The sequence below is a fragment of the Microcaecilia unicolor genome, chromosome 1 (assembly GCF_901765095.1).
Source record: "Microcaecilia unicolor chromosome 1, aMicUni1.1, whole genome shotgun sequence".
Lineage (NCBI taxonomy): Eukaryota > Metazoa > Chordata > Amphibia > Gymnophiona > Siphonopidae > Microcaecilia > Microcaecilia unicolor.
In genome coordinates, this window is record NC_044031.1 from 467,280,119 (window position 1) to 467,294,077 (window position 13,959).

Sequence of the window (13,959 nt, forward strand, 5' to 3'; positions counted from 1 at the left end):
CAATACTAGCGATTGCACTAGTTTGCGGAATACTTCCCTTGAGAAAAAAGGTTTTCGTCTTCTCTCCCATTGCACTTGTAGTCTATGCTCTGGTGGATCCTCCTCCAATTCTATCCCACTATGAGGTGGGGTACCTTAGGGCTCTGTCTTGGGACCTCTTCTTTTATTTTTTCTTCATTCATTCTTCTTCCCTTGGTGCTCTGATCTCCTCCCATGGTTTTCTGTATCATGTTTATGCTGATGACTCCAGATCTGTCTCTCCACCAGAAATTTCAGGAAGAATCCAGGCCCAAGTCTCAGCCTGCCTGTCTGACATTTCTGTCTGGATATTTCACCACCATCTGAAACTAATCCTGGCCAAATCTGAGCTGCTTGTCTTTCCTCCTAAACCCACTTCTCCTCATCCCCCATTCTCTATCTGTGGATAACACTCTCATCCTTCCTGTCTCATCAGCTTTTGTAATCTTTGGGTCATCTTTGACTCCTCTCTTGCTTTCTCTACATATATAAATTATTTATGGCGAAGCCCCGATATATATGTCAGATCTCATTGACTTACCAGCAAGGAACATAAAAAGTTCATCACATACATTCTTGAACCTCTATTACCCCAATTGTAAAGGACTTAAATATAAATCAGTATATGAATCTAGTTTCTCCTATATCAGTAAACAATTTTGGAATGCACTACCAAATGCCATAAAAACAACACACGATCTGACACCCTTCCGGATACTACTAAAGACTACATTGTTCAAAAAGACTTATCAAAAGGATCCGTCATAAATGACCTGACATCAAAACTCAACCAGAACAAGCTATGTTATTCATTACCCTTGATTTCTAACTCCTGAAATGTGCTGTATATCCATTTACTTCTAATGTACTTCATATTTCTGTACTTTAATTGTAATAATTAATAATATGTACTTCTCATTCCGGAAATGGTTACCGCCATTTCGGCATAATGTAAGCCACATTGAGCCTGCAAATAGGTGGGAAAATGTGGGATAAAAATGCAGCAAATAAAATAAATATCCAACAGACTGCTAAAACCTGTTTCTTTCTCTACAATATCATCAAAAGTTGCCCCTTCCTATTTGAGCACACTACCAAAACCCTTATCCACACTCCTATTACTTCATGCTTAGATTACTGCAACTTTCTTCTCACAGGTCTTCCATTAAGCCATCCCTCTCCCCTTCAATCCATTCACCCGCCCACTCGTAAACTGATGACTCTTGTCTTTGTAGATAGCAAGCTAGGGAAGAGAATCAGCTGCAGTCTGGGAGGGGGGGGGGGGGAGATGCCAGACTATGGGCGGGGAGGTAGGCAGAGGATAAATTATTAATCACAATATTTAAACATGTTATTCGCCGTATTAATGTGCAGCCCTAGTAAGTACTAAAAAGCTAAAGCTTAAACTATGGGCTGTGATGTCATGGACTCGGGCGTTTGGCACCCTTTAGCACCGGCGCTCTTAACCTATGAACCGGGTGAGGCTCTGGTCAAGTCGGCCTGACTGGAGTACACTGCCCAGATTGACCCAGGTGATGTGTAAACCCCACACTTTTTTTTGAATTTTGTAGAAGCCAGGAGAGATGTGGGTCTTGGGACAAGGAATTGAGACAGCCTCCATCTTCGATGTGGTTTGCAACAGCATCCTAACAAAAACTGCTGAATCTGTATTTGCCATTTACTTAGTTAAGATCCTTTCTGTCTCTATTTTAAAATAGAAAACTGCATCAGTATGCTGGTGCACAGAATTGTGGGGGTGGTTTGCTTATAAACCTGCATAACCTGTTGTCCAAAGGATCTCTCATTCTGTGCCGACGGCAACAATATTTCTTCTTCATTTGCTTGTGAGCTCATGCGTCACTGCACTTTTAATCACTGCATTATGTGTTCAGGGAACCTTTTAAATAAACTTACCAAATCCATTAGATAAATATATATCTACTTTCTATGGTATGATGCAATATATTACAATTTAAAATAAAAAAATATTGAGAGCAACTTTTTATTAGAAAACAAAATTGAGATAATTGAGAATGTTCAATTCCAGTACTACATTATCACCACATTCAAGGATGAATATTTAAAGGTCCTTGGGGAATAGCAGAATGCTTGTTCCTTGTCGTCAGCAGACGAATCCAGAGACTTGTGGGTTATGACCATCTTACCAGCAGGTGGAGGTAGAGAATACCAAACTTAACTCTGCCACATAGGATGGTATGCTCCTTGGACAGTCAGTATTCTCTGTTTGCAACAGGTGGTGGACGGTCTCTCACAAGCTCCTGGCTTCTCCTTCATCTCTGGCTCCTGTTCAGGTTCCTTGGTTCAGTTGAGCTTGGGGGAGGGGGTGTAGGCCAGTAGAGGTGCCTGACTTGGGGTACACCTGGTAGTGCCAGGTCCCTTCCCCCGTCTCCTGTTACTTCCTCCTCCCTCCTCCTCCTCTTCAAAGAACTTGGGGAAGATAATGCTGGGAGCAGATTTCTGCTTATGTGGCAATCTGAAGGGGGGGGGGTGTTTTAATGCTCCTGCAGCAGTCTGGATTCAGCCTGTGATACTGGTAAAGCTGGCAAAATTGTGAGTATGAACTTTCATTCTTCCCGTCTGTTTGGTTTGTGCTGTTTGGGTTAGTGCAGCTGTGGTGGTATACTATTTTGTTTTTGAGCAGCCTGTGACCAGTGCGGGAACTATTTTGGGGCACATTTTACAGTACCTCTCTTCAGTTGGTGGCATCCATTTTGGTCACAGGCTGCAATAATGGATTGCTGTTCTTCCTTTTTTTCATCACAGCTTTCAGGCCATTGTGGTGCGGACAGCACCGGTTCCCTTGATTGGTGGAGGAGAATCAATTTCACTCAAAAAGTACAAAGACAATTAAATTGGATGAAAATACTTTGAAAACAGGAGGAATAATTTTTCACTCAAAGAATAGTTATGCTCTGGAACTCTTTGCTGGAGGATGTAGTAACAGTGGTTAGCATATCTGGGTTTAAAAAAGGTTTGGACAAGTTGTTGGAGGAAAAGTCCATAGTCTGTTATTGAGGTAGACATGGGGAAAGAAGCTGCTTGCCCCGGGATTGGTAGCATGGAGTGTTGCTACTAATTGGGTTTCTGCCAGGTACTTATGACCTGGATTGGCCACTGTTGGAAGCAGGATACTGGACTAGAAGGACCATTATTGGTCTGACCCAGTATATCTATTCGTATGTGAGTCAGGAGGTCTTTGGGGCAGAAGGTTTGATTTCTGTGGACAGGAGACTCCACAAACTGAATGTCCAGAGGACATTGTTCTGGTAACTTCAAAAGACAAATGAGTTTTGTTTCCCTGACCATCTGTTTATGCTGTATCATGGCCCTCAGAATGGCCAGGCAGTCTCTAAGGCCTCCATTGCAAGGTAGGTCAAGTCGGCTAGTGAGTCTGCCTACATCTGCAAGAATTGTCCGGTGCCTCGGGGGCTTAATGCCCACTCTACTAGGGCTTGGGCGACCTTCTGGGCAGAGGTCCGGGCGGTGTCTCATGAGGAGATCTGCAGAGCGGCGACTTGTCATTGCTCTGTTCCTTTGCTAAACACTACAGGTTGAACGTGTTAGCCAGAGTTCACTCTGACTTTGGCAGAGCTGTCATTCTGGAGGTGGGGGGGGGGGGGGGGGGGCTGGTCTTCCCTTGCCCAATAGATCTGCTTCAGTACATCACATCTGTGCAGAATGGTGGAGCTGATGCTAAGAAATTATGATACTGTTCTGCATTCCCACTCTTGAAGGACCTTGGCCCAGGGTTCTGGATGTGCTATGTGCTTCCTTTTCAGATCCTCAAAAAAAAAAAAAAAGCCCTTTATGATTGGCAGCCATATGGGATTCCCGTGATATGGCTATATCCTGGTATATGCAGGGTAGCGAGTGCCACTGTGTGGTGGTTTGCTCATTTGACTATCATTACAGCTGCAGTGATTGATGGGGCATAGATGTGTTATAAAAGGGACCTTCTAATTCTTGGGCAGATGCATACTAGATTATTCCAGGGAACACCACAGCTTATACCTGTGATGTTACTGGTATAATTCAGTTTTCTCTACCTCCACCTGCTGGCAGTAAGAGAACACCCATTTGTGCAGAATGGTATTGCTGACTAAAGAAAATAAAATTTTCTGGTAAGCCATAAATTTCTCCTTTTTAGACGCATATATCGAATGGTTTATTTCTTTTTGAAATATTTTACATGCTGTCGCCCAGAAATCAAAACTGCTCTTCCATTTTTTGTGGGTGTGTAGAGCTCAGTGGGATTATTGTGGCTTAATAGGTTTTTTTCTTTTTTGGTTATGGTACAGCTTTTTGCTGTACTGTATAGAGATCTGCTTTCTCTTTCTTTTGAAATACTTATTACATTGTAAATAAATACATGCCACATGCACAAGCTTCTAGTGGCAAACCACACATACAGATTTGCTCCTGCCTTGGAGCAGGTGTTACTTTGTTGCCGGAGCTTTCAGGTAGGCTCTTTTTTTTGTTTTGTTTTTTTATTTATTTATTTATTTATTTGATGCATTTGTATCCCACATTTTCCGACCCATTTGCAGGCTCAGTGTGGCTTACATTGTTCAGTCATGGCTATCGCCATTCCAGAGTAAAAGATACAGTTGATAATTACATAACGAACATGGGAGACATAGTGGAAATTAAGCAATCAGGTATAAAGAGATTACATACGGAATAACAGATAAAGCGGTAATGCGTTAAAGTTCATATGGTGGATCGTTGTGGTATGCTCTGTTGAAGAGGTAGGTCTTCAGTAATTTCCGAAACTTGATTAGGTCGTGCATTTTTTCACATCAATTGGTAATGCATTCCAGAACTGCGTGCTTATGTAGGAAAAGCTGGATGCATGTGTTAATTTGTATTTTAGTCCTTTGCAGCTGGGCAAGTGGAGATTCAGTAATGTGCGTTCTGATCTTTTAGTGTTCCTAGGTGGTAGGTCTATGAGGTTTAACATGTAGACCGGAGCATCTCCGTAAATAATTTTATGAACCAGGGTTTTGTTTTTAAGACACGTAGATTCATGTGTTGCTTTTCATATGAGCATAACACATGTGCCAAGGTGCCCTGTTATAAATTTATTATGTAAGATGGTCAAGACCAAATGTTAGAACAAGTATCATAACCTTACAAAGAAAATTTACGAAAACAAAACTGTTTAAGTAGCACTCGGGGCCATTTGCACCAAAGAAAACAATGTAGACAGTATGCTTATGCTACTTGCACTGTATCTGGGTTCTGCATGCATAATGGATTCTTTCTTTTCATGTATGATCACAAATATGTTTTAAAGCTTATGTGTACGTATTTTTGTTTCAACTGAAGTTCTCATTTGGTAATTGTCCAGACTTACTATGAAAATTTTTTTCTTTTTTTAAACGGTGGTTTCACTTATTAAGTTACAAGGTGGATTCCTGAAGTAAAATGGCTGGAAAGTTTTCATTTCCACTTTAAAGGTGAACTATTAAAGATGAGCCAAACTTCCTAATAAGCAGTAATGGACATTGTACTTCGATGGCTACAAATCATTTGTACAAATTTAAAACAACAAAAGTGAACATTGTTATTTATCTTTACAGGCCTCCACTGTTTCCAGTCAGAATTTAACTATGTAATTTTAAAAAGTCTAAAGAAGAGGGCTGAAGGGCAGCAGATACAGAGCAGATGATGAATGCTTCTGGAAGAAGTTGTGGGAGCCCAAGTACTGCTGAACCTGTGGGTGAGATCTTCAAGGAATTGTGGTGCAAGCTCAAGGAGTGTCATGATAAAGAAGTGCAAGGTATATTGGGGGCTTTTTGAGTCTAATAAACTGAATGGTATAAATGCAGTAACATCCAATTGTACAAGCTAGAAACCCATTGCTGCTTAAGAGCTATAGGTAGGAATAACTGGATTTTAGTTTTATCCATCCATCCACCAGCTAACTAGGTGGACTACAACCAACATATATAAGTAAAAGTAATATAGAAAATGCATGAAAGCTCTGACAACTACACATTAGTGCCCAACCATCACATTAACATTAGTATAACTTACAAATTTACCAAAAATAACTAAGCAAACATAAAAAGGGTAGTTCTGTAACAGTGCTGAAATTTATGTGCCACTTCAGTGCATACATGTACAAAGTACTGGTATTTTACAGGCATGTGCAGCAAAAACACCTAAGTTCTATTCTGTACGGGTGTGGATAAATTGCATAGTGTATAAACGCAGGGGGTGCTTACATAGGTGGAGCATGGGTGAGTCTGCTAATTAAACATGCACCTTATAAAATACAGTAAATTACGTGTGCCCTTGCCCATATCTGGTTGATCACAGTTACACCTAATCTATTATTGATATAACTGCAGGTGCATAAATGTGAGGCATGTTGATTTTGGGTTATGCTAGTATTCTACATTAGAATCTGGGTGCCCAGATGCCATTATAGAATAGTCTCTTACCCCACAGCATAGAAGAATGCACTTTTCCTTGTCATCAAGCAGATGAAGCATTACGTATGGGTTATGTCCATCAACCAGCAGGGGAGATAGAGAGCACTCAAACTTTCACAGTGCCCTCTTGGCCAGCTAGCTCCACTGCCTCTCCAGTATTCTCTATCTCCCTTAGCAGGGTGGCTGCAGCTTGTTCGAGCTCCAGAAAAATCTGCCGGGAGGTGGTTCCTGGCTTGCCAGTTGTTAACCGGGGTGTTGGAGGCTATAGCAGCTTCACTTTAAAGGCACATAGGTTAGCCCTTTCCCTGCCTTACCCATACCTCTGTGGATGTGGACATATTGCCTTACTTTCCCTGTCCTTACCCACCAACAGTGGATGCAGGCATATAGGTTCGCCCTTTCCCTGCCTTTCCCACTCATCTGAGCCTCCGGAGTCTTCAATACCTCTGCTTTCCTCACAGCTTAAACAAAACAAAAAAAAAAAGTCGCGTCGCGTTTTTAAACGCAGAGACGCTGGAACAGAGGTTTTTGGCCTGATTTTCAGCAGGATCGTAGTTGTACACTAGATCCTTTGAGGTAAGAGTGTTTTCCAACTCCTCCGGGGTGGGCCCGCGATCGGGGCGATTTTGGCGCGAAACCGCCATTTTGGATTTTACCGCCGTTTTTCGGCGATGGCTGCGGACAATGTAAAGCGCTGTTCCACTTGTGGCAAGCGCAAATCAGCAGCAGGGCTCTGTAAATCGTGCTGTATTGGCGTAGGAGCCGGCCCGAGCATGGCGAGCGATGTTTCTTCCCGCTCTGAGCTGGCAGCGGGCGCCATTTTGCTTATACCGCATGGCGCGGCCTCCGTGGACACGGAGAGACCTGAGCCGGGTGGGGCACCTCGAGATGAGGTTATTTCAGGAGTGGCTAGCACCGGACAGGATTTGGGTGCCCAGTGTGAGATTTTCTCCCCGGATTTTGTGCTTTTGCTGCATAAAGCATACATGATGAAAAGAGCCCTTCCTCAAGGGTCGCCTGAGGCTCCTCTGATTGCCCCCCCGATGGATTCTGGCCTGGGACTGCCCAGTGAGGTTTTTTTCCCGGATGCTTCGCCTAAAGATAAGCGCAGAAGGGTTAATTCCCCTTCAGATTGTGGTGCACCTTTTTCCCCCCCCCCCCCCCCGTGGTCGGGGTGTGAGGATTCGGAGAACTCTGACAGACGTTCTTGGTCTGAGGAACCAGAGTCAGGTGCGGATTTACCACAGGATCTGGATGATCCCTCCGCGGTGAGGATTTTCCACCGTGATGAGCTGCCAGCGCTTATTTCAGATACCCTGCAGGCCCTCTCGATTGAAGATCCTGACAGTGGCATGGCCTCCTCGGGTAATCCCAGGATGTCTAGTACCAAGAAAGCTGCTCGGGCCTTCCCTTTGCATGAATCCATCCTAGAGCTTGTTTCGGCTCAGTGGGCTGACCCCGAGGGACCTTTGAGAGTTTCCAGGGCTATGGGGCAGTTATACCCTCTGCGTGAGGGACATATGGCTCGTTTTCAAATGCCTACAGTGGATGCCCTAGTCACTGCGGTGACAAAGAGAACTACCCTCCCTGTTGAAGGAGGTGTTGCCCTGAAGGATGTTCAAGACCGTAGGCTGGAAACAGCGTTGAAACGGTCCTTTGAAATTGCAGGTCTCACTGTTCGGGCGTCTGCATGCAGCTGTTATGCTGTGAGAGTCTGCCTAGCTTGGCTGCAACAGGCAGTGGCTCAGCCCGAAGATGGAGCGGAGCCCTTCTTGGATGTGGCTCCGCAGATGGAGGTGGCCTTGTCCTTTCTGGCTGATGCCCTTTATGACCTTGTCAGAGCTTCGGCTAAACAAATGGCAGTAGCAGTGGCGGCTCGCCGTCGTCTGTGGCTACGACACTGGGCAGCGGACATGGCCTCTAAGCAAAGGTTGGTGAAGTTGCCTTTTCAAGGACTTCTCCTATTTGGTGAGGAGTTGGAGAAAATTGTGAAAGGCCTGGGTGATCCAAAACCCCAGCGCCTGCCCGAAGATAGGCAGAGGCCTTCCTCTAAGGGCCAGGCGGTCCACTCCTCGTACAGACCTCGCTTCCGTGAAGCTAGAAGGTACCGCCCGGGGCGTTCTGCTGGGTTCACTTCACGTGCCCGTGGTCAGCAGAGGAACTCCTTTCGCTCGGACAAGCGTTCCACAGCTGGTGGCTCAAGGCCAGGAGTTCAGGGGCGACCCTCTCAATGATGGTGCGCCGGCCCTCTCCTCGATGCCTGTCATCGGAGGACGGCTTTCCCTCTTTGTCGAGGAGTGGGCCAAGATTTCCTCAGATCAGTGGGTTCTGGACCTGATCAGAGATGGTTACAGAATAGAATTCAACGCCCCAGTAAGAGACGTGTTTGTGGAGTCCCGATGCGGTTCTGCCGTCAAACGGGCGGCGGTGGAGGAGACTTTACAAGGTCTGATTCAGTTAGGGGCAGTGACCCCGGTGCCTCCCGCCGAGCAAGGCTGCGGCCGATACTACATCTACTTTGTGGTGCCGCGAAAAGGTGGGTCCTTTCGCCCTATTCTGGACTTAAAAGAAGTGTACAAGTCCCTGAGAGTGCGGCATTTCCACATGGAATCCCTGCGCTCCGTCATTGCGGCGGTTCAGCCAGGAGAGTTTCTCACGTCTCTAGACATGAAAGAAGCTTACTTGCACATACCGATTTGGCCCCCGCACCAGAAGTTTCTGAGGTTTGCGGTGTTGGGAAAACATTTCCAGTTCAGGGCCTTGCCTTTTGGCTTCGCCACAGCTCCCCGAACCTTTTCGAAGGTAATGGTGGTAGTAGCTGCTTTTCTCAGGCGAGAAGGTATCAGGGTTCACCCGTACCTAGATGACTGGCTCATCAGAGCAGACTCTGCAACAGAGAGCTTACAAGCTACAGCCAGAGTGGTCTCAGTACTGCAATCTCTAGGCTGGGTCGTCAATATGGCCAAAAGTCACCTGTCCCCTTCACAATCTCTAGAGTTTTTGGGGGCCAGGTTCGACACAGTCTCGGGCTATGTGTTCCTACCCGAGCCAAGGCGGTGCAAGCTTCAGAATCAGGTCCGTCTGCTCCTGAGGATGCCCCGCCCGCGAGTTTGGTTCATTGTCCAGCTGCTGGGATCGATGACAGCCACGATGGAAGTGGTACCCTGGGCGAGAGCGCACCTGAGACCTCTACAGTATTTCCTACTCCGGAGATGGTCTCCTATTTCTCAGGATTACCAATGCAGACTTACTTGGCTCCCTGCGGCCCGTCTCAGCATGGAGTGGTGGCTCTCGGACAGCATGCTGCGGCGAGGAATGCCGCTGACGCTCCCCGTTTGGTGCCTAGTGGTAACAGATGCCAGCCTGAAGGGCTGGGGCGCACACTGCAAGGGGAAGCATGCCCAGGGTCTATGGACACCTGAGGAGTCGGAGTGGTCCATCAACCGCCTAGAGTTGAAAGCGGTGTTTCAGGCGCTTCTGGCCTTTCAAGTGACCCTGGAAGGATTGGCTGTCAGAGTGATGTCGGACAACACGACAACGGTGGCCTATATAAATCGACAAGGCGGAATAAGGTGCAGAGCACTAGCCGCGCAGGCCGAACTGATTTGCCACTGGGCCGAGCTGCATCTTCAGTGTCTGTAGGCAGCTCATATTGCAGGTCAGAGCAATGTGCAGGCCGATTATCTGAGCAGGCATCAGATCGATCCAGCAGAATGGAATCTGGCAGACGAAGTATTCCTGCAGATCTGTGCCAAATGGGGCAAGCCCGTGATGGATCTAATGGCGACAAGTGCCAGTACCAAAGTCCCGTGCTTCTTCAGCAGACGGAGAGATCCTCGCTCGGCGGGGTTGGATGCCTTGGCTCAACCCTGGCCTCCGGATCTACTTTGTGTTTCCCCCATGGCCCTTGATAGGGCGCCTGCTCTTGCGGATTCGGCTGCACCCAGGAGAAGTGGTCCTCATCGCCCCGGATTGGCCAAGGAGACCTTGGTATGCAGACCTCCGACAGATGCTCCTGGAGGCTCCTCTGCCGTTACCTCTGGTACCGAACCTGTTGACTCAGGGACCGGTAGCCATGGAGGACGCTGGCCGCTTTGGTCTTACGGCATGGCTATTGAGAGGGCGCAGTTGAGGGATAAAGGTTTTTCCAATAAAGTTATTTCCACTCTCCTGCAAGCCCGCAAACGGTCCACTTCCGTGGCTTATGCCAGGATTTGGTGCCTGTTTGAGTCTTGGTGTGCTTCCAGAGCCATTGTTCCAATGCGGGCTCCTGTCTTGCCGATTCTGGACTTTTTGCAGGAAAGTGTACAAAAAGGCTTGGCCTATAATTCCCTGCGGGTGCAGGTGGCAGCGTTGGCCTCCCTTCGTGGTAAGGTGGAAGGCGTGTCTTTGGCTGCTCACCCAGATGTGGCACGGTTTCTTAGAGGGGTGCTTCGGCTCCGACCTCCAGTGCGAGCACCCTGTCCAGCTTGGAACCTGGGGCTATTTTTGAAAACCCTGCAGGCATCTCCTTTTGAGCCGCTTCGGCGAGCATCGGAGAAAGACTTGACACTGAAGGCCGTTTTTCTGGTGGCCATTACCTCGGCGAGACGGGTGTCAGAGCTCCAGGCGCTGTCCTGTAGAGACCCATTTCTGCAATTTTCAGAGTCCGGAGTCACGGTTCGGACCGTGCCTTCCTTTATGCCTAAGGTGGTTTCAGCCTTTCACTTAAACCAGCCTATTTTCTTGCCCTCTTTTTCAGAGGAAGAGTTTCCAGAATCTTTTGGGCAGCTGCACCTTTTGGATGTGCGCAGGACATTGCCTCCAAAATGACAAGCTTTCTGCAAGTGATGTTAAAACACTTGTTTAAAGTAAATATAAGATGACAGGCTAGCTGCAGATGATGTTAGTCTTAACATTATCAGATACCCTCAAATACCTGTTTAAAAAATAAGACATTCAGGTGGTGTTTGAAACTTTGTCTGACATAAGATGCAGAGCCAATGGAAGATTATTCCTATCCTGAGGGCAAGGCCCAGCAATAGAAAAGGTTTATACTCTGGTTTCTTCAAAATTTATCTTTAGAGAGTGAAGGAATTGACAGTTGTTGTGAACTCTGTGATCTCAGAGCCCCTACTAGTCTCTATAAATTTTCAGCACAGTATAACAATACAGCAATGCATCATTCTGCAGCGCACATTTTCAAAAGTTATGATGGTGGTGGCAGCCTTTCTTCGCCAGCAAGGGATCCAGGTACATCGTTACCTGAACGATTTGGCTAAATTCGGGCTCCTTATCAAGAGAGCCTTTATAGTACACAGATAGTCCTGTCTTTTCTTTCTGCTCTTGTTTGGGTGGTGAATTACAGGAAGAGTCATCTTGCCCGTACCCAGACCCTGGAGTTTCTGGGAGTGGGCTTCTGTACCCAAGTGGGAAAGGTTTTCTTGCCTCAGCATCGTTGACTCAAGCTCACCCACCAAATTCTCAGGCTTCTCTCTCTTCCCTGCCCACAGGCGTGGGATTATGCTCAGTTTCTTGGTTCTATAGTGGCAACTTTGGATGTTCTGCCTTGGTCAAAGTTCCACTTTCATCCCCTACGGTTGTCCCTGTTGAGCTGGTGGTCTCCAGTGTCGGGCACGTACGACCAGCTGGTGCTATGGACTCCTCAAGCCAGACAGAGTCTGACTTGGTGGCTTCTCCCTGCACATACTCAGGTGATATCGTTGCCCTTACAGACTTCTGGTTGGTATGTTCTCACCTCCGATGCCAGCCTCTTTGGATGGGGAGCCCATTATCTCCACCGCTCTGCACAGGCCACTGGTTGAGAGTGGAAGCTTCCTGGTCCGTCAGCAGATTGGAATTTTGAGCTGTCCGGAAAGCTCTACTAGCCTTTACACCTCTTTGCGGGAGCCGGTGTATGTGCTCTTGGACAGTGTCACAGCCTTGTCTTATATCAACGTACAAGGAGGAACAAAGAGTGTATCTCCTAGTCCAGGAGGTGCGTCTTCTTTTTTAGTGGGTGGAATTGGATATTCTGATGATTTCAGTGTCTCACATAGCAGGTTCACTGAACTTGCAGATTTCCTCATCAGAGTGTCTCTGGACTCGGGGGAATGGCAACTGTCTAAGACTGCATTTTGCCCCATTTCCACACAGTGGGGCCTTCCGGTTCTGGACCTCATAGCATCCAGATTCAATGAGCAAGTATACAGACTCTACAGCCGCTTCAAGGAGAGAGACTCCCTAGGAGTAACATATACATAGTAAATGACAGAGCCTTGGCCATTGGACAGCCTCCTTTACGTGTATCCTCCATGGCCTCTCATGGGAAGGAAGTTGCACAGGATTGCGCATCATCCTGGGAAGGTCATTCTTGTAGCTCCGGACTGGCCCAGACGTCTTTGCTGTGCCTACCTCATCCGTCTTTAAATCGCTCCTCGGTTGACTCTTCCTCCACAGATGGGCTTATTGCACCAAGGTCCTGTACTTACAGAGGATTCCTCCCACTTTGGTCTTACGACCTGGCTGTTGAGAGGGTGCGATTGAGGAGGAAGGGTTACGCGGATGATATTACTACTTAGCTTCAAGCCTGAAAGTGGTCCACTTATGCTAGACTGTGAAGAACGTTTGAGAGCTGGTCTGCATAGAATGGTGCTTCTCCATTTTGTGCTTTTCTCAAATTTTATTCTTCCTTCAGGAGGGATTAAAAAAGGCTTGGCTCTTGATTCACTCAAAGTTCAGGTGATATCGTTGGCGTGTCATAGAGGCAAGATACAGAACGCCTCATTGGCTGCTCACCCTGATATAGTGTGATTCCTCAAGGCAGTTGCTCATCTGCGTCCCTCTGTCCGCAATGTTTGTCTTCAGTGTAGTCTTCAAGTGGTTCTTAAGGCTTTTCAGTTGGCCCCCTTTGAGCCCCTTCATTCAGCAGCTATTAAAGATCTTACTTTAAAGGCAGTAGTTTTGGAGTTTCAAGCTGTCTCTTGCAAGGATTCCTTTCTCCGCTTTTCTGACTTGGGAGTTACCATACGGACAGTTTTGTCCTTTTTGCCGAAGATTGCATCTCTTTTTCATGTTGCTCAGACTGTGTTTCTTCCTTCTTTTTCCAGGGTGGTCTATTCAGCAGAATACATTTACCTGCAACTGTTGGATGTGAAATGCATCCTTATGGCGCTATCTTACCGCTACCAATAATTTCAGGTGGTCCAATCTTTTTGTCCTCCTTTGCTGGACCCTGGAAGGGTTTGCTGGCCTCCAAAGCGACAGTGGCTTGATGGCTTAAGGAGGCTATTTTTTTGGCTTACATTCTGAGGGGTAGATCTGCTGCCATGCACGTCAAGGCTCATTCTGCCAGGTCATTGGCGACTTCTGTGGCAGAGTCTAGGGCAATTTAATTGACAGAGATCTGTTGGTCAGTGACGTGGTGTTCTTTGCATTCCTTTGTTAAGCATTACCATCTGGATGTGTCTGCTCGAGCAGATGCTTCCTTCGGTGCCACGGT

General features: G+C 46.8%; 1 protein-coding gene across 4 annotated transcripts in view; it reads left to right on the plus strand.

Moving 5' to 3' along the window:
• Nucleotides 1-13,959, plus strand: part of RBBP8 (RB binding protein 8, endonuclease) — a 278,475-nt gene that overhangs the window by 28,057 nt on the left and 236,459 nt on the right. For all 4 annotated transcript variants that reach the window (XM_030213485.1, XM_030213463.1, XM_030213470.1 and 1 more), the window contains exon 3: nt 5,622-5,821. In XM_030213485.1, coding sequence (XP_030069345.1) covers nt 5,707-5,821 — 115 coding nt within the window. In that variant the 5' untranslated portion in view covers nt 5,622-5,706. The remainder of the gene's footprint in view (nt 1-5,621; nt 5,822-13,959) is intronic.